This window comes from Aulostomus chinensis, chromosome 11 (genome assembly GCF_037954235.1).
Source record: "Aulostomus chinensis isolate RoL2024-O1b breed Wild chromosome 11, RoL_Achi_v1.0, whole genome shotgun sequence".
Lineage (NCBI taxonomy): Eukaryota > Metazoa > Chordata > Actinopteri > Syngnathiformes > Aulostomidae > Aulostomus > Aulostomus chinensis.
The window spans coordinates 21,628,068-21,652,078 of NC_141330.1; the positions used below are offsets into that span (position 1 = coordinate 21,628,068).

At 43.1% G+C, this 24,011-nt stretch overlaps 1 protein-coding gene across 4 annotated transcripts in view; it reads left to right on the plus strand.

Annotated features, from left to right (window-relative positions):
- Positions 1 to 24,011, plus strand: part of LOC147253772 (RNA-binding motif, single-stranded-interacting protein 3-like) — a 228,604-nt gene that overhangs the window by 162,697 nt on the left and 41,896 nt on the right. For all 4 annotated transcript variants that reach the window (XM_086219056.1, XM_086219057.1, XM_086219055.1 and 1 more), the window contains one exon: positions 2,297 to 2,376. In XM_086219056.1, the coding sequence (XP_086075182.1) occupies positions 2,297 to 2,376 (80 nt within the window). The remainder of the gene's footprint in view (positions 1 to 2,296; positions 2,377 to 24,011) is intronic.

Below are 24,011 nucleotides of genomic sequence, written 5' to 3' on the forward strand. Positions count from 1 at the left end.
CGAACATTGTAAATTGGATTTTGACGCTTTAAAGCCTCCTAAGGCTAGGGATTTCAGGCATGCCTGGATGGCTTGCAGACACTCAGATTCAGTGGGTGCGGCAATGAGAAGATCATCTACATACTGTAGTAACATGCAACCTGGCGGGAGGTGGAGGGTTTTAGATAAATGTTCATGTATTGCACGATTGAAAAGGCCAGGTGAGACAGAGAATCCCTGATGTAGAACCGTGTACCGATATCTGTACACGTGATACTGAAGTACATGCTCCTACCAGGGCTCTCATGTCCCCTATGGAGAGTGTGGTCCCCGCTGTCAGGGAGTGTAACTATGTCAGCCAGGGTCCTGCAGCCTCATCCCATAAACTGGGGAGGCGTCTAACCAATGTGCCTCTGTCGGCGAGTGGCCACGGTTTGTATATCACTTCCCCATCCCCCGCTTGTTGTATCAGCGGCATAGAGAACGTCGTTGGTTTGCTACTCCCGCCTGTAGATTAACTGCATGTGTGATCAGACACAGGGCCAGCAGAACGGCTTCCTGGTCTACTGGGTGCTCTACTGGGTGGACGGCTTTTTCGTGTTGGCACGTCATCATCAGAGTCTTCGCGCTCGAAAACAATGTCACATTTTAGTTTTCCTGGCATAGGTTTGTAATCTTTATCACGTGGTGTTGGTGTCAGTGGAGGTCTGTCAGGTAGCATCTCTCTGGGATCCCATCCTCTGGAGTGAGGCGAGTGATATTCTACTCCTGTTCTTGTCTGTAGTTTTCTGACTGACATTCATCTTTCGTCAGTACTGGGCTATGCACACTTTTTAGGGGGCTCAGGTCTCAGTCGGGGGTTTAAAAACAGTCAGGGTTCTACTGTCGATCTGCTTTTCTTTTTCGTAGGGGCGGGTTTGTCAGCTGCGTTATGCTCTGTCTTGTCCTTCTGTGGTTTGTCACCATTATTCTGTAGTAGTCCACCACCACATTCTTCTTCTATGCCTTTATATGCTTGCTCATCTCTCTCTCTCTTTTCCCTGATTCATGACCTTGCTCTTATCTACTTCTGACTCCCACTACTTCATGCTACCGTAAAAATTCTGTGGACTCTGTTCTGACCTAATTAGCTTGAGGGAGTGATGCTAGCCATGAGCTACACTCCTGCTATTCCCTGTTGTGACATTTTCACCTGTGTCCACTCTTATACAATCTGGTCTGTGCTTCACTGCCTTGTGTTTCCTGCACTCTATTTTAAGCAATGTTATATATATATATATATATATATATATATATATATATATATATATATATATATATATATATATATATATATATATATACTGTATATATGAATTTAACTACAGTTTAAGCAAATGTATATGTATGGATTAATCTATAGTTTAAGCAAATATATGAATAAATTTATCTACACTTCGTAAAGTCTTTTATACTTTTCTTGGGTGTCCTGTTTTGCTGCTTTCAGCCTTGCCTGTCTGTCATCCCTTACTTTTCGTTTAAGCAAAAATCACTGACCGTGCAACAGGCATAATGCTGCCTCCATGTCATCCTTTGTTGTTGTTGTGTCGCACACAAATAATGCCGGGGAACTCTTGGCCGGTGAGTCCAACCACGCTGACGTGGTACCCAGTGCTAGTGGAAACACACCCATACTGAGCTGTACCGACCCAACCACACCTGACAGTCGAAGTGAGCCGGTGGAAAAACGCCCAAAGTGTGTGTTTGGATGTGACTTTCTTAATTACACTATGGAGTGTGCTGAGGATTAGAGTGCAGTCAGGTCTCCCTTCGGGGTCACTGTCTGTGTGAAGGGAAACCAACACACACACACGCACACACACACGCACACACACACGCACAAACACACACACACAAACTTCCCCTCAGAGGTTTCTTTCTCAGACACGCTTAGCTAGCAAAGCGGGCAATTAGTCATGACTGGGTGTGACTGGGTGAGTAGAGCTGAATAGGGGCAGACAAAGAGGACATGACACACAAGAGATCAAGCAGAAAGAAACTTTAAACAGGGACAAAAGAGAGGAAAGCCCATAGAAAAAACTCAGACACAATACTCACACATACACAGCCCTACCTCGGACATTTTGCCCGGGCATTCATCATCAAACATTGCATGCATAAACAGGCAGGGAAGGGTTAATTCCTGAAATATCCGAATGTATACATATCCGCATATGGCTGAAATGGCATCCAGTTTAAGAACCATAGGACGTTTGTTCATTTTGACCTGTAACAGACTTGTTTTCCTTAAGTTTGTTTCTCTCTTACTGTTTCTCAGGATGGAGTCAACAGAAAAGTGCGATGTGGTGATTCAAAATTTCAATGGGAAATTCCTGAAGACCCCTCCAGGCATGACAGGTAGGTCTGGATCCTCAAGAATATAGCTTTGTGTGGTCTTGGTAGTTTTTCATGTCTAAAAGAAGCCGAGGCTTTCACTAGGTCCTGGTGCTGACATTATCTTGCGATGAGTCTATCAATTCAGTCATCTCATCTCATTGCCCAATAATAAATGTCAGGATCTGGACTGGATGGGAGACCGGATCATGGGAGGAGAGCGCAGGGTGGTTTAACAGCAGGGGGAAAGGCGGGGTAGGGGGGCGATGCAGGCGGCAGTTTGCGCAGAGAGATGGAGCTCCGGTGGATCTGTGTAAACACAGAGAGAGTGGGAGACACCAAGGCCAAACTACAAAGTGCAAAAGATAATGATAATATCGCCAGGGGTGCAGCTGTTGCTACTGCATAGGGATGTGAAATGACACTTTGATAGGCTATTCTCTAACGTGTAAAAGGGCTCCCCTTAACTTGAATATTAAGCATTACTTGTGACTTTTCAACATGTATCTGAGTGTTATAAAATACAGTTATTTAACTAGCCACAAATAATTTTTAAGCTTGCAAACTGTGTCAAATTCTAAGAATTAAATGAAAAATGTCTGCATGGTGTTGCAGTAGTTAGCACTGTCGCCTCACAGCAAGAAGGATCTGGGCTCAAGCATTGGATCTTTCTGTGTGGAGTTTGCATGTTCTCCCTGTGCTTGTGTGGGTTCTCTCCAAGTAATCCAGCTTCCTCCCACAGGCCAAAAACACGCAAGAGGGGACTAGGTTAATCTGATACTCTAAATTAACCATAGGTGTGGCTGTGAGAGTGAATGACTGTCAGTCTATGTGTGTTGGTCCTGCGATGGACTGGTGACCTGTCCAGGGTGTACCCTGCCTCTTGCCCGAAGGCAACTGGGATAGGCTCCAGCCCCCCACAACCCTAAACAGGACAAGCTGTAGAAAATGGATAAATGGATGAAATAAAAAAATCTGTTATTGCTTAATTGTGCTTAGTATAAGCAACAATATGATTTTGTGTCTTGAGCTATACACTACCATCTATAATCTTATTGTAAAAGATGCATATATACCTGGATGGCAATTACACTGTTTATAATTACTGGTTATCAAAAGCAGAAGCTGTGTTAATTATTCAGACTTTGAAATCAATAATGTGAAAACCAATTAGTTAAAGTATAAACTACTTTCAAAAAGATGATAATAGGCTGATTTAATAATGTAAAAGTAGATTAAGCAAAAATTGAGTAAATGTACATTTGATAGGCCAATCAATAAAGGGTTTCATCATCATGATTCTATAAATGACAACCCCCCCCACATACACACACACACACACACACACACACACACACACACACACATATATATATATATATATATATATATATATATATATATATATATATATATATATATATATATATATATAGTGCAGGTGGCAAGCGGAGGTACTCGGGGTCAGAGTTCAGAGAGTAAAGGAAGAAGACAGCCTGGGGGACAAAGTTGGAGCTCCTCCACTGGCTCTTGCTAGCTCGACATCTCAGCCTGCATGGGCTGGAGTCCTTGAGGATCTGAGGAGCCATGCCATGAACCTGCCGCTCATACACAGCCATCAGGGAGTAAATGGGAAGTCCAATTATCTTTGAACACACCTTGACAATACTATGTAAGTGGTTCTTCTCCCGCAGGTTGATGGAGTGGGACCAGCAGACCATTGAGAAGATAAGACTGATTTGATGAACGTGTAGAAGAAAGTCAGAAAGATCTTGCAGCTGACAGAGAAGGAGTTCAGTTTCCTCAGTGGGTACATTCTCTGGTGGCACTTCTTCAGGATCATGTCCTTATTGGAGGAGAACCTCAGGTAGTCATCGAAGATGGTCCCCAGATAGAGATGTATTTGTACTCCCCCACAGTCTCCACTGATTACCCATGGATAGTTGTGGAGACAGCTGCAGCAGGCTCCCCCTGTCCTCCAGAGAAGACGAACCACCATCTCCTTGGTCTGCAGAGTGTTAAAAGCAGAGAAGAAGTCTGCAAACAGAAGCCTGACTGAGGTGTTTATGAATGGTGTTGATGATGAAGGCTTTGGCATCGTTGACGCCTCTGCCTGCCTGGTTTGCAAATTGTAGAGGGTCGAACTGTTAACCTGTCCAAGAGAGGATGCCCTGTTTAACGACCCTCTCCATAGCTTTCATCACGTGGGAGGTGAGGGCCACTGGGTGGAGGTCGTTCAGGGTCTTGGGAGGGTTCCTCTTGGGATGGGGAGGATGTTGGGGGTGTTTACAAGGCTTGGGGACAGTGCCAGTGTTCATGGAGGTCTGGAGGAGGCTTTGGAAAATGTACCCAAGTTGGTCAGCACAGTGTTTCAGGACCTGGCCACTGATGTTGTCGGCACCGGGTGCACTGTTCATCTTGGTCCTCTTGAGGGTCCTCACAACATCCTTGTAGAATGTGATGGGGGATGCACCAGACTTGAGGTGAGATCTGGTGTTGGCGAGCTGGGTGGAGTTGTTGTTGTTGTTCTCAAACCTGTTGTAGAAGGAGTTGGGGTCATTGCGGAGAGATGCATATCTGCTGCTGCCAGAGATGTGGACTGGATCACTGGTGGTGGTGACAGACCTTGTCAAGCTGTGTGGATGTTCACTTGAGTGAATTTCTCCTCCACTACCTTTTTGTTTTTCAGCTTGGCGATCTTGATAGCTCTTTTGACCTCCTTGGTTATCTCCTTTTTCTCTATCTCAGACCCAGTGAAGAAGGGTTTATTGTTGGGAAAGATGACTTTAAGGGGATGATGTTCTCCTCGCAGAGGTTGATTTAGTAGGAGACCACATCCATATTCAGGAGTTCATCAATGTCACTGGAGAATAAGAGGATGTTGCTCCAGTCAGCGGAATCCAGACATTCCTGGAGAGCAGTAATGCCCTCCCTGGTCCACTGTTTGATGGTCTTGGTCACCTTCTTTGCTCTCCTAATGACCGGGCTACAGGCAGGAAGGAGCAGGATAGTGTGGAGATCAGCGGAGCCCATGGGGAGGGTGACAGACCCTCAGGTATCGGGAACGGAGCCATAGCATCTGTTTGGTGTCTTCCCAAGGCGGGTGATGCATGAGATGTATTGTGTGAAGCCTTTCATGGATTTTTCAGGATGGTAGTGGTTGAAGTCCCCTGAAATTAATTCAGGGGGGTCTGGGGATAGTTGCTCCAGCTTGTTCAGGGTGGCTCTGATGTGGTCGGTTGCTGAGGTGGGCTTCGTGCTGGGGTGGATGTAGACCAGGATGAAGAAGAGTTAGGGGAACTCCCTGGAGATGTAGAAGGGGCAAAGAGAGACTGCCAAGAACCCGATGTCCAGAGTGCACAGTTTCTCTCTCACATGGACAGTGGAACACCAACGGGGGTTCACATAGAAACACATACCTCTGCCCTGTGGTTTCTCAGTGATGTCACAGTCATGGTCCAGTCTGATGGGAGAGCTGAATCTGTCAGCGTGCATCGTGCTGTTGTCATCATCCTTGTTGAGCCAAGTCTCTGTGAATGCCAAGATCCATGCGTTCCTATACTCTTGCAGGTGGTTAACGTTGCCTGGAGCTCATCTGTTTTTTTCCGCAGCGAGCGGAGGTTGCCCAGGATGACCGTTGACAGTGGCCACTGTTTCCAGGTGTCAATACCTCTATCTTGCCTGGATACCTCCCTTCTTCCTGCCCTGTCTGGTTCCCTTGTGGCTCCTCTGCTTCATGGTTCTGTGTACAGCTCCGGGTTTGCGTATTTCCACAGGCAGTGAGGTGAGGGCAAGCAGAGCTGGAGCCAAGCTGATGCAGAAGAACTGCAGCATCCCCGTGTGTAGATTGATGTCTCCACAGGAGAAGATCCTATGGTGGTGTTGCAGGTGTGGGTATGCACTGGTCGGCCAGTGTTAGCAGTGCTCGGGAATGAAAAAAAGTGAGTGTAAATTGAAACGAAATAAGGTCCAACATACTTACATTAACTCCACTGTTTCCACAAGCTAGTGAGCTGACGTGAGCCAGAAACAGAATTCACAAAGCCAAGAAAAAGAGAAAAATCCTGATGTAAACAAACAAGATGGGAGTACTGGTGGTGGAGCCAGCTAGTATTATCATAAGCAGAGTGAACAGGAATGAATAAAAAGGAGTGAAAGTTGAAGGAAGTAAGTTCCAATAAGCTCACATGAATTCCAGACTTCCAAGAGCTAGTGAACTAACGTAAATCAGAAACAGAACACACAAGCTGAAAAAAGCTGATGTAAATGAGCTAGTGAGCTGATGTGAGCCTGAAACGGAACACAAAGCAGAAATAAAAAACAAAAAGCAGACATCAAAAAACATATGGTGGTAACAGTGGTGTAACCAAAAGTTAGCAGTTGTTATTCGGGAATGAATAAAAAAGAATGAAAATAGAAAGGAAGAAAGTTCCAACGAGCTCACATGAACTCCACAGGCTTCCAGGAGCTTACTGAGCTAACTTGTGCCAGAAACAGAAAACACAAAGGCGGAAAAAGAGAAAAAAAGGCAAATAAAACTGCTCTGAGCCCCGGTCGGTCGTCCACACAAGCAGCGACCTGGAACCAGAAGCTATATAGGGATATAAGGGAAGGATGTAACAATACATTACATTTCATACACTATATTTTTTTGGTTTTTATTTTAATAATTACATTGTAACAATGCATATTACTTTCAATGAAGGAAGGAAAGATTTTGAACTGTGGCTTTTATAATTTTTTTGTTGTTGTTTTTGGTTGTTTTGTGTTATAGTGGCTCCTGATTAGGACAAGCTTGAGTATCAGGGTTAGATAATCTAAAACTGCATACAGTTTGCCTCCACCTTTTGAAAACATTTCCAATAAACTGCAAGTGTTTTGTTCAATGTTGAGAAAGTCCTCTTGTGTGATATCTGTGGAATATGGGAGTTTATCACTAGTGTTTATGTACAGAATGTGGAGGCCAGTGGCACTGACTGGAGGCCAGTGGCATGGAATAGAGGAGACCAGTGTTGATGTGCTTTTTGAAACAGTTATTTTTTTTCAATGATTCCAGTTGATGCTTTGACATCAAGTAAAAATAAAGAGGATTTGTTTCACCTATTTTTTAATATTGACATTTACTTAACTTTAAGTGATAGCTGGCTGTGATAGCTTTAATGCACATCAATTAACATTTTTAGTTACACCTAAAATGTAAATGTGTCAGATTTGGCAAAAAAGCTAATTTTCAACTTTACCAAAGCAGTATCCTTACAACAAAGCCAACTACTACGAATTAATTTTAAATTAGACAGGCACAACATAAAACAATAGATAAATAAATAATAAAATAAACCAGAAATTTAAATCCCCCATTCGTCCCTTTTCTAACACTTCTCCTGGGCCAGAGCTTGAACCCAGAACGTTTTTGCTGTGAGCTGACAAAGCTAACCACTGCACCACCATGCCACCTTAAATAATTTCAGTGAGTGGTAAATACTTAGACGGTGATTACTTGATGGTCACCTGGGATTAGAATGTTGTATTACACCTAATAGCTGGCAAAATTGCTTGATAAAAATTTATCGCAGGCATCAACATATTTGAGGCTGGTAGGAGATGCATGGAACAAAAAATAAGTTATTCTATACTCCCTTTATTCAAGATAACCTAACATTACATATAGTACTGATCTGCAAAAATCACACAATAATGTAGCACTTTCTGCATAAAGCAAAGGTTGAAATTTAAGGCCTAATCTAGATGCTGTCTTTGAAAAGAAACACCAGGAGACGTCTGAGTGTTGTGGACCAATTGACTTCTTTTAGCAGGCTGTGATGCAGGCTAGAGAATGAAATATTACTTACTCATGGTAGTCAATATATCAGCCAGGATAGAAAGAGTGTGGTATTCACACTTAAACACACACACACACACGCACACACACACACACACACACACACACACACGCACACACACACACACACACACAAACGCTTGTACTTGTATATTTGTGAGGACTTTCATTGCTGAAATGCATTCCTTAGCCCCTATATCTCAGCTGATTGCCTGACCCTAACCTTGACCCTAAACCTAACCAGAAACTAATCCTAACCTTGACCCTAAAACCAAGAGTGGACCTACAAACAGTGCTTTAAAGATGTAAGGACTGGTTAAAATGTCCTCACTTACCAGAAATGTCCTCAGTCTGTGGTCATTTATGTATTCTAGTCCTCAATATGAAGCAAGAACACACACGCACACACACATACATCCCATCAAGCAACCACCCTGTGTGTGATTATTCCCAAAACAATCAAGAAAGAAATATATCATTGGGAATAGACATTTTTTTGTCCTTTATTCATCCATATATCCACAAAACATGGTTGGTTGGTAGGCGGTGCTTTTATATGTTTTGAACTCTGTATTTGTCAGCCTGCTCTGGAGCATCGAAGGATTGCAGTATAAATGAGCAAACTTCATAGGGTCTTCGCCCCAGAGTGCCTCCGGGCTCAGGCCCTAATTACTTTGGTTATATACTTAAATCTCTACTTAAAAGTGAACAAACTTAGTAGTACTGAAAACCTTGGAATGACTCAGAAAGGTAACTCATAAAACCCTTAATAATCTTAATCTTACATCATAGCGGAGTTCTCCAATGAGATTTTGAAGACAAAAGAATGAGAGACATATTTCCTTTCCGTTTTCACTCATCCTCTCTCTCTTACTGTGCGTTCACACCGACAGCGAATTTGTGCATTTGCGCGAACAGTCTCTATTCAAAATCTATGCAAACGCGTGAATGAGGCGAGTTTTCAGTCTGGCAGCGCGAATTTGCAAGGCGAAATATTTGCTATTCGCGCAAGTTGAAAATATTGAACTTTGCCGAAAAATTTGCGTCAAGATAGCCAATCAGCGTTGAGGATGTCCCGACATCACGGCTGACTGTGACTGACTGACTGTGACTGACAAGATGGCGGACAAGTTGATTGGGGCTATGTGTGGAAACCCAGTGCTATATGACACTACGTGTCAAAATTACAAGAACCAGTTGGATAAATTGGTGTCCATTCGTGAAATTCTGTCACTGATCCTAGCTAGCAGGTCGTCAAACTGGCCAGTCGTCATCTGAAAATACCGCTTGAAGCAGCGGTTATCCAGATGGAGCCCCTGGAGGAGCTCGGTTCACCGAGCGGTGAAATTCACCGAGCTGAGCTCACCTCTAGATGGTGTTGTTAACCCACATATGATGGCGTTTATTTTTCCGACGTATTTTTGCCTTCCACGGCAGGTACAACGCAACAGTTCTGTGAATATTCATGGTGAAATGGCGGAAAGAAACGTTGCTGGAAATATTCGCTACTCGGGCAGGTGAGCGAATTCGCTTATTCGCACGAATGACACAAATGGACGCTAAATTGGTCCAGCGTCAAATTCGCGCAAACAACGCGACACAAAATTTGCATTCGTGTTTCCCTCCCACTGTCAAAGACAGAGCCTAACTAATTGTCCTGCCCTCCCCTAATGGGAAGAACACTGGAGGACACAAATGAAACAAGTCCAGATCTTAGTGCTAATCAATTATCATGCTGTAGCTTTAATAAAATTCAGGCCTACATATAGCTTTAAGTATCTGGTATGATCATGAAGCATTAAGCCCCCATTTAATGCAGGATTTATCAAATACTTTCATGAATTGTATATCATGTTCTTTGGGAATAGAGAGGAAAATGGAATGGGGCTGAAAAAGATGGTGTAATTATGTGTCACTGACCAGCCTTGTGTCAGGATTAGGGTTTTTAACTGTACCACTGCATTGTATTTGCACCTGTCCCCCAACAAATTCCTTGTTACTGTTTTGGGTTTCTGATGAAAATTTAGTGAATAAAGTCAACTACTTAGCCCAGATTTTATTTCTACTCAGTTACAACAGACAATTGAAGTTTGATTGTAGAGCTATCAAATGTAAGTGCATTCTACTAATTAGAAGTAGAATATACTTACATTTGAAAGTAATGCCATGAATAAATAAGTTACATGTGTTGAACTTTTTAAGTTTTGGTCATGACCATGCCTCTTAAATTCCTACCACAACAGAATTTGAATCTTCATGATTAGTGCTGCATTCATACTGTGTAGGAAGGTTCAGAGTTCCCATGTGGGGAGGTCATTTTTCAACTTTATTGTGGTCATGGGTTGGGAACAACATGGATTCTACACAGATGTTTTATATTTTAATACTACAAACATTTAAACAAGACATGGCCAGCTGTCCGGTGATGATTCATGTTGTTATCAACTATGCAGAAGTAGTTTTCAAGCTTTATATCAGTGATTTTGTCCCAGACTTTTTGTTGTACTCGTATTCTACAATCCCTAAAATCTGTCACGATTTGAGCTTGGGTGAGAAACCAAACCAAATGCACGACTCCCAGGCAAGGTGCAAGATGAACAAAGTTTAACAACAAAGTAAAAATCAAAACCACTCATGAGGGAAAAAAGCCTAAAAACCGAAGCTCAAAATCACTCTACAGAAGAAAACCTGACTATACAAAGTAACAAAGAAACTCAAAGTTAGATAAGGTAAGGATCATGGCATGAACGAAACACTGATTAGACAAAGTATCAACACAAACACAAACTTGGATGAGGCATGAAACAAAAATACAAACTTGACGAGGCATGGAACGGCATAGCACAGTTGGACATGGAGGACAAGATGAACTAGCGCCCATAAAGGGAAACGCAGACTGCATATACACATGAGGTGATGAGAAACAGGTGGACACAATCAGGGCAGGGAAAACAATCCCACTGGCAGGAAATGCACCAGGGGGAAGGGGAAGTTACCAGAAACGAGATGAGTTAAATTTCAAAATAACAAGGTAGCCACAAGACAACATAGACACAAGGCAAACAAAGAACACCACTACATGCATGGACATGTCAAAAATCACCAAAATATTGACTTGTTATCAGGATTTATGCAACTACATAACTCACTAATCTATGTCACTGCATGAGCAGCAATTTATTTTGATATCATGTTACACATTACATTAGCAAAACAAATGTATGCAGTGTGTTCATGTGATTTTTGTCAGTCTGAAAATCATTCTCTGATTATTCTGACAGTTGAATGCAGCATAACTAGTAGCCTAGCCTGAAGGCATGAAAGCTTGGCGGCAAGTTACATCTCCTGCATAGATGTCTACCTATTTCATACTCACTGCGGTTGAGTCCAACAGACATTTTACAACTTTACAATTTTTATAGTGAGGAGTAGTTTGTAAGTAGTGGAGACAGCTGTTATTCTACCACGGATTGTGTTGCTACTTTTGTCACCGAACAAGCCATCAGTGGGCCTTGCCAGACGACCCGTGCCTCCAGCATTTGGTGAGTGATTATTTAATGGTTTCTGTTGATTTAAAGTTAGCACTAGCTCCTAGGATTGTGAGAGCAGTGAAAAACATTTTCATTAGCTGAGTTACTTCTCAGCCTACAGATTTTCAAGAGCTTTTGTAATGCACAGATTCAATTATAGCAAAATCAAATTTTTATTTTCCTTTATTAATTTTTGGTGTTCAACACAGCATTATTGTCATCATAATATCCTCTCCTTTTCTGTTTCCTTCTCTGTTAGGATGTGACTGACAAAGAATTGTACATTGAAATTGAGTGGGAATCCTCTTTATTGACGAACATCCTCAGCGTCCACAGTGTGTATTGTCTTGGAAGGGAGTGTGGTAATTGGAGGAGCTGGCCAACCTGCCTTGCACTTGGATTACCCCGAGTGCATGAAAAGGACCTTCCACTATATTCAACAGGTCATGCTCATCCTTGCCAGAGGTGAGCTGAAGCCAAACTTCAATCTTTGAAGAATAAACTATCTGTTTAAAACAGGGTTCTAAATATTTATACCAATGCTGTGGATATGAGTGCTTGGTTATTTGTAATGTTGCACCTTTAAAATACCATGTTTACGTTGGCACTTTTTGATATGCAAGGTTTTATGTATTGCCACTGATTTTGCAATTGGATTCCATCATGATTGGTATGTGTTCATGTTTGCTCTCGCAGTTTGGTTCCATTCCTATTGGCAACTATTGTATGTTTTATGGCATTGGCACTGATGTTACAGTTTAATTCTATCCTGATTCACAAGAGTCAAATTAGATTTTTTGATTTTTTTTTAATTTTTGCAGACCTATTCTGTTTGACAACATGATATAAATGCAAGATTTTTGTGCCCCAAGTTTAATAAAACATGAAAAGAATGTACGTCTGTGGTTTGCATTCTATTTTGTTAATTTAAAAGCTATAGTTCAAAATTTTTTGATCAAACAGATTTTATTTTACTTTTCAGATACTAAATAGAGTAATTGGGCAAAGCAATTTTAAAGGAAAAACAACTTGGAAGTTTGTGTATCCAGATTTAAACTGTAAGTGGAATAAATATGCTACACCTACAGCTAGAACCACACTCTCAATTAATTTATACCCAACAATTCTCCATGAGCGGCCACATTTTGTGACAGTGGTGATGAAAACCTTCCTTTTAACAAGCAGGAACAACAACAGACCGAGGCTCAATAGGAAAAGCCATTTGCAGGAAGGAAGGAAGCTGCAAGCCATGCAGCTTCCTTCAGTTGTAGCATCAGTTCTGGATCTGAGAAGTAGGAAAGCACAAAGACTCCAGGGATGGTGGCAAGTTAGTAACATGCATATGGGTGGAAAGAGTACAGAATGAGAGTTGCCGACATTTTGCAGCATAACTAAAGGTTAGTCTAAGCCAGGCCAAACTGTAAACTTAATCAAAAAGGAAAGTCTTAAATCCACTCTTCAACCAAGAGAGGATGTCTGGACCAAAACTGAGAGAGGGTTTCTATGGAGAGGAGACTAATAATTGAAGGCTCTGGCTCCCATTATACTTTGAGAGACTATATGAGCCACAAGTAACTGTCCATTCTGTGTGTGTAGGCTTCTAGCTGTATAGTAGGGAACTATTACTTCTCTCAGATAAGAAGGTGTCTGAGCACTTTCTATGTATGAATAAATTTTAAATTCTGTTCTGAATTTGAATCTGAGTCATTGCAGAGAGGTCAGTACAGAAGAGATATAGTCTCTTCTACTGGTTGTAGCCACTTGATAAACTGATGATGATGATGTATCTTTAGGATGTTAACACAGTTCTTGCTCGGGGCACCACTCGTAATTTAATTTCGTTCAATGAGAAACCATCAGTCTCAGGTTATAGCTTATCAATGAGTTCTTTGCGGATCAGTGGCTTGCATACAAATATAAAAACAAGTTGGGACACTTCTTAGAATTTTTACATATAGATTTTAAAACAAAAAGAAAACACGTAAAACAGAATAATAGTTCAAGCAAAGCAATTAAGGCAAAATGTGGTGGAACGAACATGAGTTAAAAGATTTCTCTGAGACTGAGAAGTGGACGGCAAAGGTAGCAATTAAAAAGGTGTGCGGTATGAATGATAGTGACCTACAAACAAAAGAAAAACTATTGAACAGACGTTGAGCTGACTCTAAGGAGTCAGGTGGAATTGGCTGTGTGTGTGAGAGAGAAAGAGAGAGAGAGAGCAATCGAGGCCTGAATAGATGCAGCGCTGATCTTTGTTATTGCAAAGCCAAAGGAACCGGCTTACGTTCTCAGCTGGATTGCTCCCGTCAATATATGGTACCTCTCCAAGAAACTGGTGGGAAGACGGCCTCCAAAGCCCCCGCCTCAATGACTGTGGCTCCCACTGGGATTTGCTGGATGGAGAAGGGAAGCGCGTTGGTTCGCTACCGTCTGGTGTCAGGCTGCTGGTTGGCTCGAGGCGATGCTCTTCTCAGGAACAAGGTGGCTTCTCTCCGCTAGTCAGGATGGAAAAGCGAGGCTCATGGGAGGTCAATAGTATTGTGACCGTGAGCCACGATCGATGATGAGTTACAAAAATAGAAAATCAAGAATTTAAATGCTACACAGAACGATGCGTTCACAAGCTCATAAATGAGATGCACATTCAACTCCATGTACCGAAAAAGCTTTACTAAAGGAAAAGTTGTTGCAAGAAAAGAAAAGAAGTTCTGTGTAAAGTTTAAAAAAAAACAAACATTAAACAGAATAGAAAAAGAAAAGGGGGAGAGACGGACCGCCGCTCTAGGAGCTCCTGCACAAAGCAAGAAGCGCTGGAGAGCCCCAAACCCAGACCCAACTCATCTCATACTTAATGCTGAATGGTGTCACGAATGTTATAATAAACTGGTCCGCCTGGGGGGTTAACCTTTGACCTGTGTGGGGCTGTTGGCCAATCAGCACACTTTGCCGTCTGGAATACCTCTTGGGCATTAACTGTCAAGCAGAGAGCAACTCCATGCCCTGCAGATGGATCATCTAGATAAGTCAGAGTCATGAACATACCAGTGAAAATCAAGGAACTTAACAACTACAGATAGTGAAATATTCTTATCATGTCCATACACATAGGTGTGTGTATATGTATATGACTATGTAAATGTATTTGGGTGTGAGTGTGTGTATATGTGTGTGTGACTGAATTCTGTGACAGAGACTTCAGTTACAAGGTGGAATCACTTAATACAGAGTCCAGGTTTCATCTGTGGGTGTTGATAGATTCCCACTCTTGTACTTCATTTAACAGTGACACAGAACCCTTCAATCACATCAATGTTCCAACTGACGTAAGCAATTGGATGCTGGAATGTTTAAGCACACATACACCCCAAGAAAGAGGGTGCATCTTCACATGATCAGACAGTGCATCCCCAGTTCATAATCACGGGTCTCTTTCACAAGGCAAATATTTATTAAGCCCTGTGGGGGGTGGGGGGGGGGGGGTTAGAGGTTGCAGAGAGGTGAGAGACCCCCCTTTGTCTAGCCCTTCCTTGGTCAGGATGAATGAGAGTCTTGATGATCAAGGATGACCACCATCTTGATAGTTGCGAATGGCTTGACTTCATAAAAAGAAGGGGAAGTAGGAGTTCTTGGTTCATGTAAGGGTAAATTGTCATTATTAAAGGCCAAAGAGAGAAAGTTCCAGCTTATCTTTGTAGGTTGAGTGTTCTGAAGGGATTTACTCCAGACATCCTGAGGAGTGTGATGAAGGAAAAGGGGGCAAGTGCACTACATAGTTCTCTTCTCAATATATGAGCAGCAGCATTTTTTACCAGTTTGAGGATTTTTAGAGATTTATTTGACAATCTGATAGGAGGAACTGCTTTAATCCAGCCTAGAATTAACAAATACTTAGACATTTTTCAGCGTCCTTGTGAGACAGGAGAAAAAAGAAGGCAGTCTTGGAAATTTTAATTATGTAGAAGTTAAAAGAGAAACCCTGACCACGGATAACTCCCAGATTCTTCATGGAGGTGCTAGAAGCCAAGTGAATACCATCCGAGGTACCTATTTAATTAGATAAGGTGTTTCAATGGTGGTTTGAGCCTAGCACAGTAACCTCAGTTTTGTTAGAATTTAGTAAGAGGAAATTGTGGCTCATCCATGTTTTTATGTCCTTTAGACAGGCCTGACTGAGTCAAAGCAGCAGGTGTGGCAGGAGTTCAGAGAAGTTATGGAGAAGGTCTAATGGATGGCACCAAGATCATTCTGTAAAACCATCCATCAGGAGGGAAAGTGGGGAACCATCCAAGCTGTGTACAGCAGAGATGGGACACTGTTGACCTCAACTGAGGAACTAGTTGGGCTGTAGAAGGAGTACTTCAAGTAACTCCTGAACCTAATGTGGCCTCAATACCAGCAGCAGCATGGCTGGAGTATGATGGCGAATCAACATAAATTTCCTTAGGTAGGCAAATACAATGTGGGAGGCCATGGAGTTTCCCCATCTGGTCTACATGTGTTTTGTGGATTTGGAAAAAGCCTACAACTGGGTTCCTCGAGGGACATTATGGAAAATGCTACAGGAGTAAGGGGTTAGGGGGAACCCTACACAAGGCCATCCAATGTCTGTATGCCAAAAGCAGGAGTTGTTTGAGAGTACCCAGTATACCCCGAGTTCTCAGCAATAAGTCAGACACGTTGGGGTTGGCATCTGCCAGGGCTTAGCCTTGTCACCAGTCCTGTGTTTGGTAATCATAGAAAGGATTTATCACTGCTTTCTGCAGATGATATGGCCCTGGTGGCACCATTGATCAGTGACCTTCACTTCCTACTGGATTGGTTATCAGCTGAGTGTGAAGCAGCTTGGATGAGGATCAGCACCTCTAAATATGAGGGCATGATTCAGGAAAAAGGTGGGTTGTCTACTGCAGGTAGGGAATAAGTACTTACCCCAAGTGAAGGAGCTAAAGTATGTTAGGGTACTGTTGTCGAGTGAGGGAACTATGGATTGCCAGAAAGGCAGAAGAATCTGAGCAGTAGGAGCAGTCTTTCATTCGCTCTACCTTACTCTACCTATAGTATGTTTAATTTGCTAATCACCTCTTTCCCAGGAAATTCACTTTACAATTACAATCACAGAAAATTTATCAGAAAAATTACTTGAAATTTTACAAGAAAATTTACAAGTATCCAAAAATTTAAGAACAAAAATGTGCCTTAAAATGACAAGAAAACTACATTTCCAATTCATGATATTTGGAGTATGTTTTGTGTAGGCATTTAAAAACAGACAGAGAAGAGGCGTCTCTGACGTGCTGAGGCAGATTGTTTCACAGTTTTGGAGTTACCACAGGGTTTAGGTCACCATAGCAGCATAAATGTAAATGTTAATGTCTGTGCATGCACACCCTGGCTTGTATAGTGGTTAGCTCTCTGTTGGTTTGGACCCAAACGCAACCACATAAGAAACAGGGAAAGGGTGTAGTGCTGATGAAGGCATTTATTACTGGATGTGGGTGAAAAAACAAAACAAAACTGGACAGGAAAAATGAAAATAACACTCCCAAAAAATTAAGTGCGTCGGCAGGCAAAGAGTGGCACTGCATGGACCGGACCTGTAGAGTGAAAAAGAAATCAACCAGGTGTGTAAACCAGGTAAACCACAGCAGCGCACCCTACAGCAGCCATGGCACAAACCACTGGGGATGCCCGTCGACCATCTGCAGAAGTGCAGGAGCAGGGGCGGTTGGTGTCAGGGAAGACACGGAGTATGGATTGATCTTGGACACGTGGAAGACAGGATGCATTGAGGAGGGAGCTAGAGGTGCACTCTCTCTAGGTTTATGACCCACTCGATCTGGTAGGGATCCAGGAACCGAGTGGCCAGTTACAGCGGGAAGTCCGAAGGTGAGAGTTACAACAGCTGACCCACCTTGTACTCCGGGGCAGGAGTGCAGCAACTTTTGGCTCCCTTGCAAGCACTGGCTTTAGCCTTCTGGAGAGCATTGTGGGGTGTCCTCCATTCCTACGAAACCACTGGAGATGAGCCTGGACAGAGGGGACCGTGACCTCAGACTCCAGTAGGGTGAGAGGCTGGTGGCCACAATTGCCTGAGTGTCATGTGCGTACTTCACCCAGGGCATGTCCCTAATCCAGGAGGAGATATGGAGGACTGAGGTGCAACAGAGGGCTGACTTTAGGCTCTGGTTTGCCCATTCTGCCTGGCCGTTGGTCTGGGGATGGTACTCTGAGGAGAGGCTGATGGTGGCGCTGATCTGTTTTCAGAGGGCCCTTCAGACATGGGAGGTGAACTGAGGGCCACTGTCACTGATGATGTCGGCTGGGAGTCCATGGAGACAGCACACATGGTGCATGAGGAGCTCCGCTGTCCCCGCCGAGGAAGGGAGTTTGGGGAGAGCCACCATTTGCCTTAGAGAACCAGTCCACCATGGTGAAGATGACCATGTTTCCTCTGGAAGGGGGCAGATCAGTGATCAGTCCACAGTGATATGTGACTGGGAACAGGGAGAGGACACAGGAGGGCTATGGACGACTGGTGGGAGGCCTTGTTTTGGGCTGTACATCTTCCACGATGAACCCCAGAAACTCCACAAAGGAGGTGTGGAAGGTGCATTTCTTTGTCATAATGAAGAGGCGGTTCTCAAGGAGTCACTGGATGACCTGGTAAACGTGCTGGATGTGCTCCTCTGTGCTCCCGGAGAACCTCAGGATGCCATCAAGGTACGCCACTACAAAGATGTTCAACATGTCCCTGAGCACATCATTCATCATGGCCTGAAAAGCAGCGGGGGCATTGGTGAGGCCAAAGGGCATGATGGGTTACTTGTAGTGGCCTCTGTCTTGAAGGCGGTCTTCCACTCATCTCAATCCCTTGTCCATACAAGATGGTGCGTGCTCCGGAGGTCCAACTTCATGAAGATGGTGACCATGATGTTGGTGAGACCCCGGTGAGCGATACAGGGCCGAGGATCCCCCCCCCCCCCCGCCTTCTTGACAAAAAAAATCCCCGCTGCCACCAGGGGCTGAGACAGACAGATGAGACCTTCTGCCAAGCAATCAGTATTGTATGTCAGTGCTGCCTTCTCAGGAAAGGACAGGCTGTAAACCCAAGGTCCTTACTGAAAGCATCCCCGAGAACCATGGCTAGGTCAGTTGGATCAGGTGGGACAGGTGAAGGACGGGAGGTGCTATGGGTGGCATGGAGGCAGTGAGCATAGGAAACAGTGACTTCAGTACAAACAGTCAGTTGGTGGGGATGCATAAGATGGGTGATAGGGCCAATATCATGCATCTAGAGCAGGGGTGTCAAACTCATTTCACATCGTGGGCCACATACGGCCTAGGGAGATGTCAAGTGGGCCGGACCATTAAAATTATACCATACTCTGCTATAAATAACCAAAATATCATGTCTTTCCTTTGTTTTGGTGTAAAGAAGCACAAGAACATTAGGAAAATATTGAAATTTAATGAACTATCCTTTTACAAACATTTCATGAAACACCTCATATTTCCTTAGACGAATGTGCAATTTACTTTCATCATTCACATATATGCATTGCAACTGATCCCACTGTTTGTACAAAGGCACAAAACTTTAATTGGTACTGAAAAATATAGTAATGCACTTTAAGATTAAATGAGACTGTTAAAGAAAGGAATTTTTAAACCACTTACACATACGCATATAAAATCTAAATTTAATCCCTGCATACACCTTACAAACTAAGGAGAGTGATTTTAAATGTGTAATGAAGAAAGTGTTCACCAGTCCTGTAAATCTGTAAACTTACTACATGAAACATACATTCACATACAACACATACTGAAAATTTATGGAGTTGTATGAACAGTAGAATTCCATCACACTCTTTTGTTGTGAAGCTGCTGACTAACATTAAAGTGCACATTTTTTTAATCACCACAGTAAGGATTCATCTTCACAGAGCTGTATTCTTTCAATGCAAACAGTATCTAAGGCTGCATTTTAAAGGTGTTAGTCTAGTCTGGACTTGTTTTTGTTCCTGAAACTTGGCATCTTTTGGCCTGTACAAGTGCATCAACACCAGGTGTCATGTCCTGACTAGCTGTCACTTTCAGAATGTCATTTAAGTGCTTGTTTGTGAGCCTTGAACGCATTTTTGTTTTATTGATATTCATCACTGAGAAAATTTATTCACAAAGGTAGGTTGTCCCAAACATGCACAAAATTTTAGCAGCCAGGGCTGGGGTACCCTGGTAGTAGATACTGATAAAAATTTGTCCAGACCTACGGAGGCAAATTTGCCCTTCAAATCTGCATCACACTGCAAATCAATTATTTCTAGCTGAATTTCAACCGGCAAATCAGAAGCTTTAACTGTGAAAGGTGAGCGAAAAACTGAAAATTCTGTCTCAAGGTCACCAAATACCTGAAAACGTTTCTCAAACTCCTGCAGTAGTCCTGCAATCTTGTCTTTTTACCGTTTCACGTCCGCATCAGGTCTGGTCACACACACACATCTCACAGACAGGGGAAATGAGCAGGGTTGCCATTTGCCAGTTGAGTCTCCCACAAAGTCAGCTTCAACTTAAATGCATGTATGTTGTCAGAAAACTGTGTGACAACTTTTTTGCGGCCTTGCAACATTTTGTTCAGATTGTTCAAGTGTTCAGTAATATCAACCAAAAATGCAAAGTCCTGTAGCCATTCCTGAGATTGTAATTCCAACACCGGTTTTCCTTTTTTCTCCATGTACTGTCCGATTTCCTCTCGTAGATCAAAGTAATGCCTCAGCACAGCGCCTCGGCTTAACCATCTCACTTCAGTGTGGTATGGCAGGCTGTGGGTAATGTTGCTGTCGCTGAGAAGTTTGTCAAACTAAAGATGGTTCAGACCTCTGGACCGGATGAAATTTACAGTACGAACAACCACCTCCATCACGTGGTCGATTTTCAGCGACTTGCAACACAATGCCTCCTGGTGCAAAATACAGTGAAATGTCCAGAAACGATCTCCTCCATTAAGGGCTTGTACTTTGTCTTTGAACTTTGTCGCGACACCTGCTTTCTTTCCGACTATGGATGGCGCGCCGTCTGTAGCCAGGCTGACAGCGCGGGACCAGTCCACTCCAACTCTGTCCAGTGCAGCCACGACAGAGCCAAAAATGTCCTCGGCTGTTGTGGTGTCCATCATTGGCACCAACTCAAGAAACTCTTCAGTAACAGTCAATGTCTCATCAACTCCTCGAATAAATATGGCCAGTTGGGCTGTGATGTCAGTGCTCTCGTCAATTGCAACGGAAATTGCAATAAATGACTTGACTCTCTGTTTCAATTGACTGTCTAAATCTGCCAATAGTTCCGAAATCCTCTCTGCTATAGTATTCCTCGTCAGGCTAATATTGGCAAAAGCTTGTTGCTTCTCAGGACACACAAGTTCAGCCGCCTTCATCATGCATCGTTTAATAAAGTCACCGTCGGAATACGGCTTCGATGCTAATGCTATTTTGCTAGCAGTTAGGTAGCTGGCTTTTACCGCTGCCTCACTGACATCTCGGCTCTGGATGAAAGCTGACTGCTGTTTCCTCAAACCCGCCAGCAATTCGTTGATCTTATCTCTTCTCAGTTGTCCTTGCAAGCCGTCATATTTTTCGTTGTGATGAGTCTTGTAGTGGCGTCGAATATTATATTCCTTCAATACCGAAACTTGTTGCAAACACACCAAGCACAAAGGTTTTCCGTGCATCTCTGTAAATAAATAGGACGTGGTCCATTTTTCTTTGAAAATTCTACACTCCTTATCTACTTTTCTCCGTTTGGATAACAACATTTTGGCTAATGAGGGTGTAGTGGAGAGGTAGAGACCAAGGTAGTAACAACGTCGTAACAAGCAGCAGATGGCGCATTGATACCGTCTGCTGTTTTCAGTCCGTCTCAGTGATGCGCCTTGTCTTCTACTCTGATGGAAACAGTACACCCCTTAGCAGATAATCCATGAATTGCAGCGAATTAAAAATATTAATTCCATGTCTTTTATGCATTTTTTTCCACTTTCAAATTATCCTGCGGGCCTGATCGAACCTCCTTGGGGGCCGGTTCCAGCCCGCGGGCCGTATGTTTGACACCCCTGATCTAGAGCAAAAACAGGTATGGGAGTGTCTAACATGAAAAGGGGAACATGGGCGTGACTGGCAACTGAATGTCAATAAAACTGTCATCGGCACCTGAATCAACAAGGGCATTGACCGCAAGTGTCTTCCCCTGCCACGAAAGGTGGACTGGGAACCTGACAGGAGGAAGAAATGTGGGGAAATGAGAAATTTGGCTCACTTGAAATCCTTGGGTATCCAATAAGCCAACTCTTTTGGCAACTTGGGACTGCTCTCACTGGTGTGACCCTCCTGGCCACAGTACAGACACAGGCCTCATTTTCTTCTGGTGTTCCCTCTCAGCAGCCGACAGATGCGTCCGCCCCACCTTCTATAGACTCCACCCCTGTGGTGGCTGTGGAAGAGGGCATGTCAGGGAAATAAGAGGGACCAGTGTGCTGGTGGCAAGATGGAGAACATGCTGGGCTGTAGGTTGAAGACAAACCCACACTGTAGCATAATCCCATGGTACTCCATGAGTCCTCAATCATAGGGCTTTGGGCTAGCCAGTGATGTTTCCTCGGCAAGTGCAGCAGTGAAAAGCGGAGCCTGGGGTGGAGGCATGGAGACAAGGGCTGGTGCAGAGCCTGGTGGAGCAGTGGCACCCAGCGCAATGAGCTGAGATATCAGCATGTTCATCTAGTTGAAGAGAGTCACATGCTGTTGAGCAAGTTGGTGGAGCTAACCACACTGGGTCTTCTGTTCCTCCGTCAGGTCGTGCACCATCGTCGCAGGATGGTGAACTGAGTCAGCAAGCAATGCCCCCTTGGCTCAGAGGGCTTGGAGCGTCTGGGTGATTGACAGCTCTGGTGACTGGGTCTCTCTGGTCACTGGTTCCCATGGTGGCCAGATCTTCTGTTAACTCTCTGTTGGTTCGGACCCAAATGCAACCACACAGAAAACAGGGAAAAGGGTGTAGTACCTAGGGAGGCATTCATTTCTGGATGCGAGTGAAAAAAAAAAACTGGATAGGAAAAAGAAAAACAACACTCCCAAAAAACGGAATGTGTTCGCAGGCAAAGAGTGGCACTGCAGGGACTGGATCTGAGAAAATCTTCGGAAATAGAAAGTCAGATCAGAAAAATGCATGGAAAAAAACACATGCACAAGAACTATACAATGTAAGGACAACAACGTAGTAGAGTGAATTTAGACAGTAGACTGCAGAGCCGGGCTTGTTAGGGTGTGGTGATAATTGGTGAATTAACAACAAGTGTACAGTACAGTGCTGGTCCTGTCAGCTTGTCACCTATGCTGGAGAGCGTGCATCGCTCGGGCAGATGTGCCTGTGCCCACAGCAACATAATTGAGTGGCCTCATCACACTCAAGGCCAAATAAACAAGCAATTAAGTATTTAGAAATGAAAAAAAAGTTAATTTACTGTAAACTAGTGATGGACAAAAGTAATTAGAAAGAGAGACAGAAGAAAATCTTTGGGATGGTAACAGGGGCCATGGAGTATATGGCCTGTTAGCAAGAGACATAAAGGAAAAGTGATGTCATGAGAGTGTTCCAGTAAATACAGAATAATCACGTCTGTCCCTCTATTTACTTTTGGTAAAGCCCTCCAGGCCTCAGGCATTCCACATAAAACCTGATCTTACCCTGACCTCTGAATGGTTCTCTCCTCCAATAACCTCTTCCTATGTTCACTTTACTGAAATAAACAAACACTTTGCTTGCAAGTATTTGTTTTGTTTATTTAGCAGTTGCACTTTTTGAATCATAACCAATATGATATTGCCTCTGCTAGATAACATGTCTTCACACAGCTGTGAGGATCCAGTTTTTCTGCCTTTTAAAATTGTTGCCATATATTAGGATATAAGTGCTGGTTTATTCATATTGTCTTTAAAGATATAGTTAATAACACATTGACATACCTTGTGATTTCAGTAAATGAAAAGCCATCCAATTGTTTATATCATCTATATCTATATATTATATATAGATATATAGATAAATAGATAGATAGATATATTGTGTAATATTGTGTATAATATATGTACATAATCATAAGAACTCATTCTTCAAACAAGAAATACATTCTTTTAAAATAAAGTATAAATTGATACAGAACAAAGCTGCATTTTCTTCAGGATAATCCTGTTCCAATCCAGCTACTTTCTGTTCTTTCAGAGGCCTGCAGGGTGTTATAG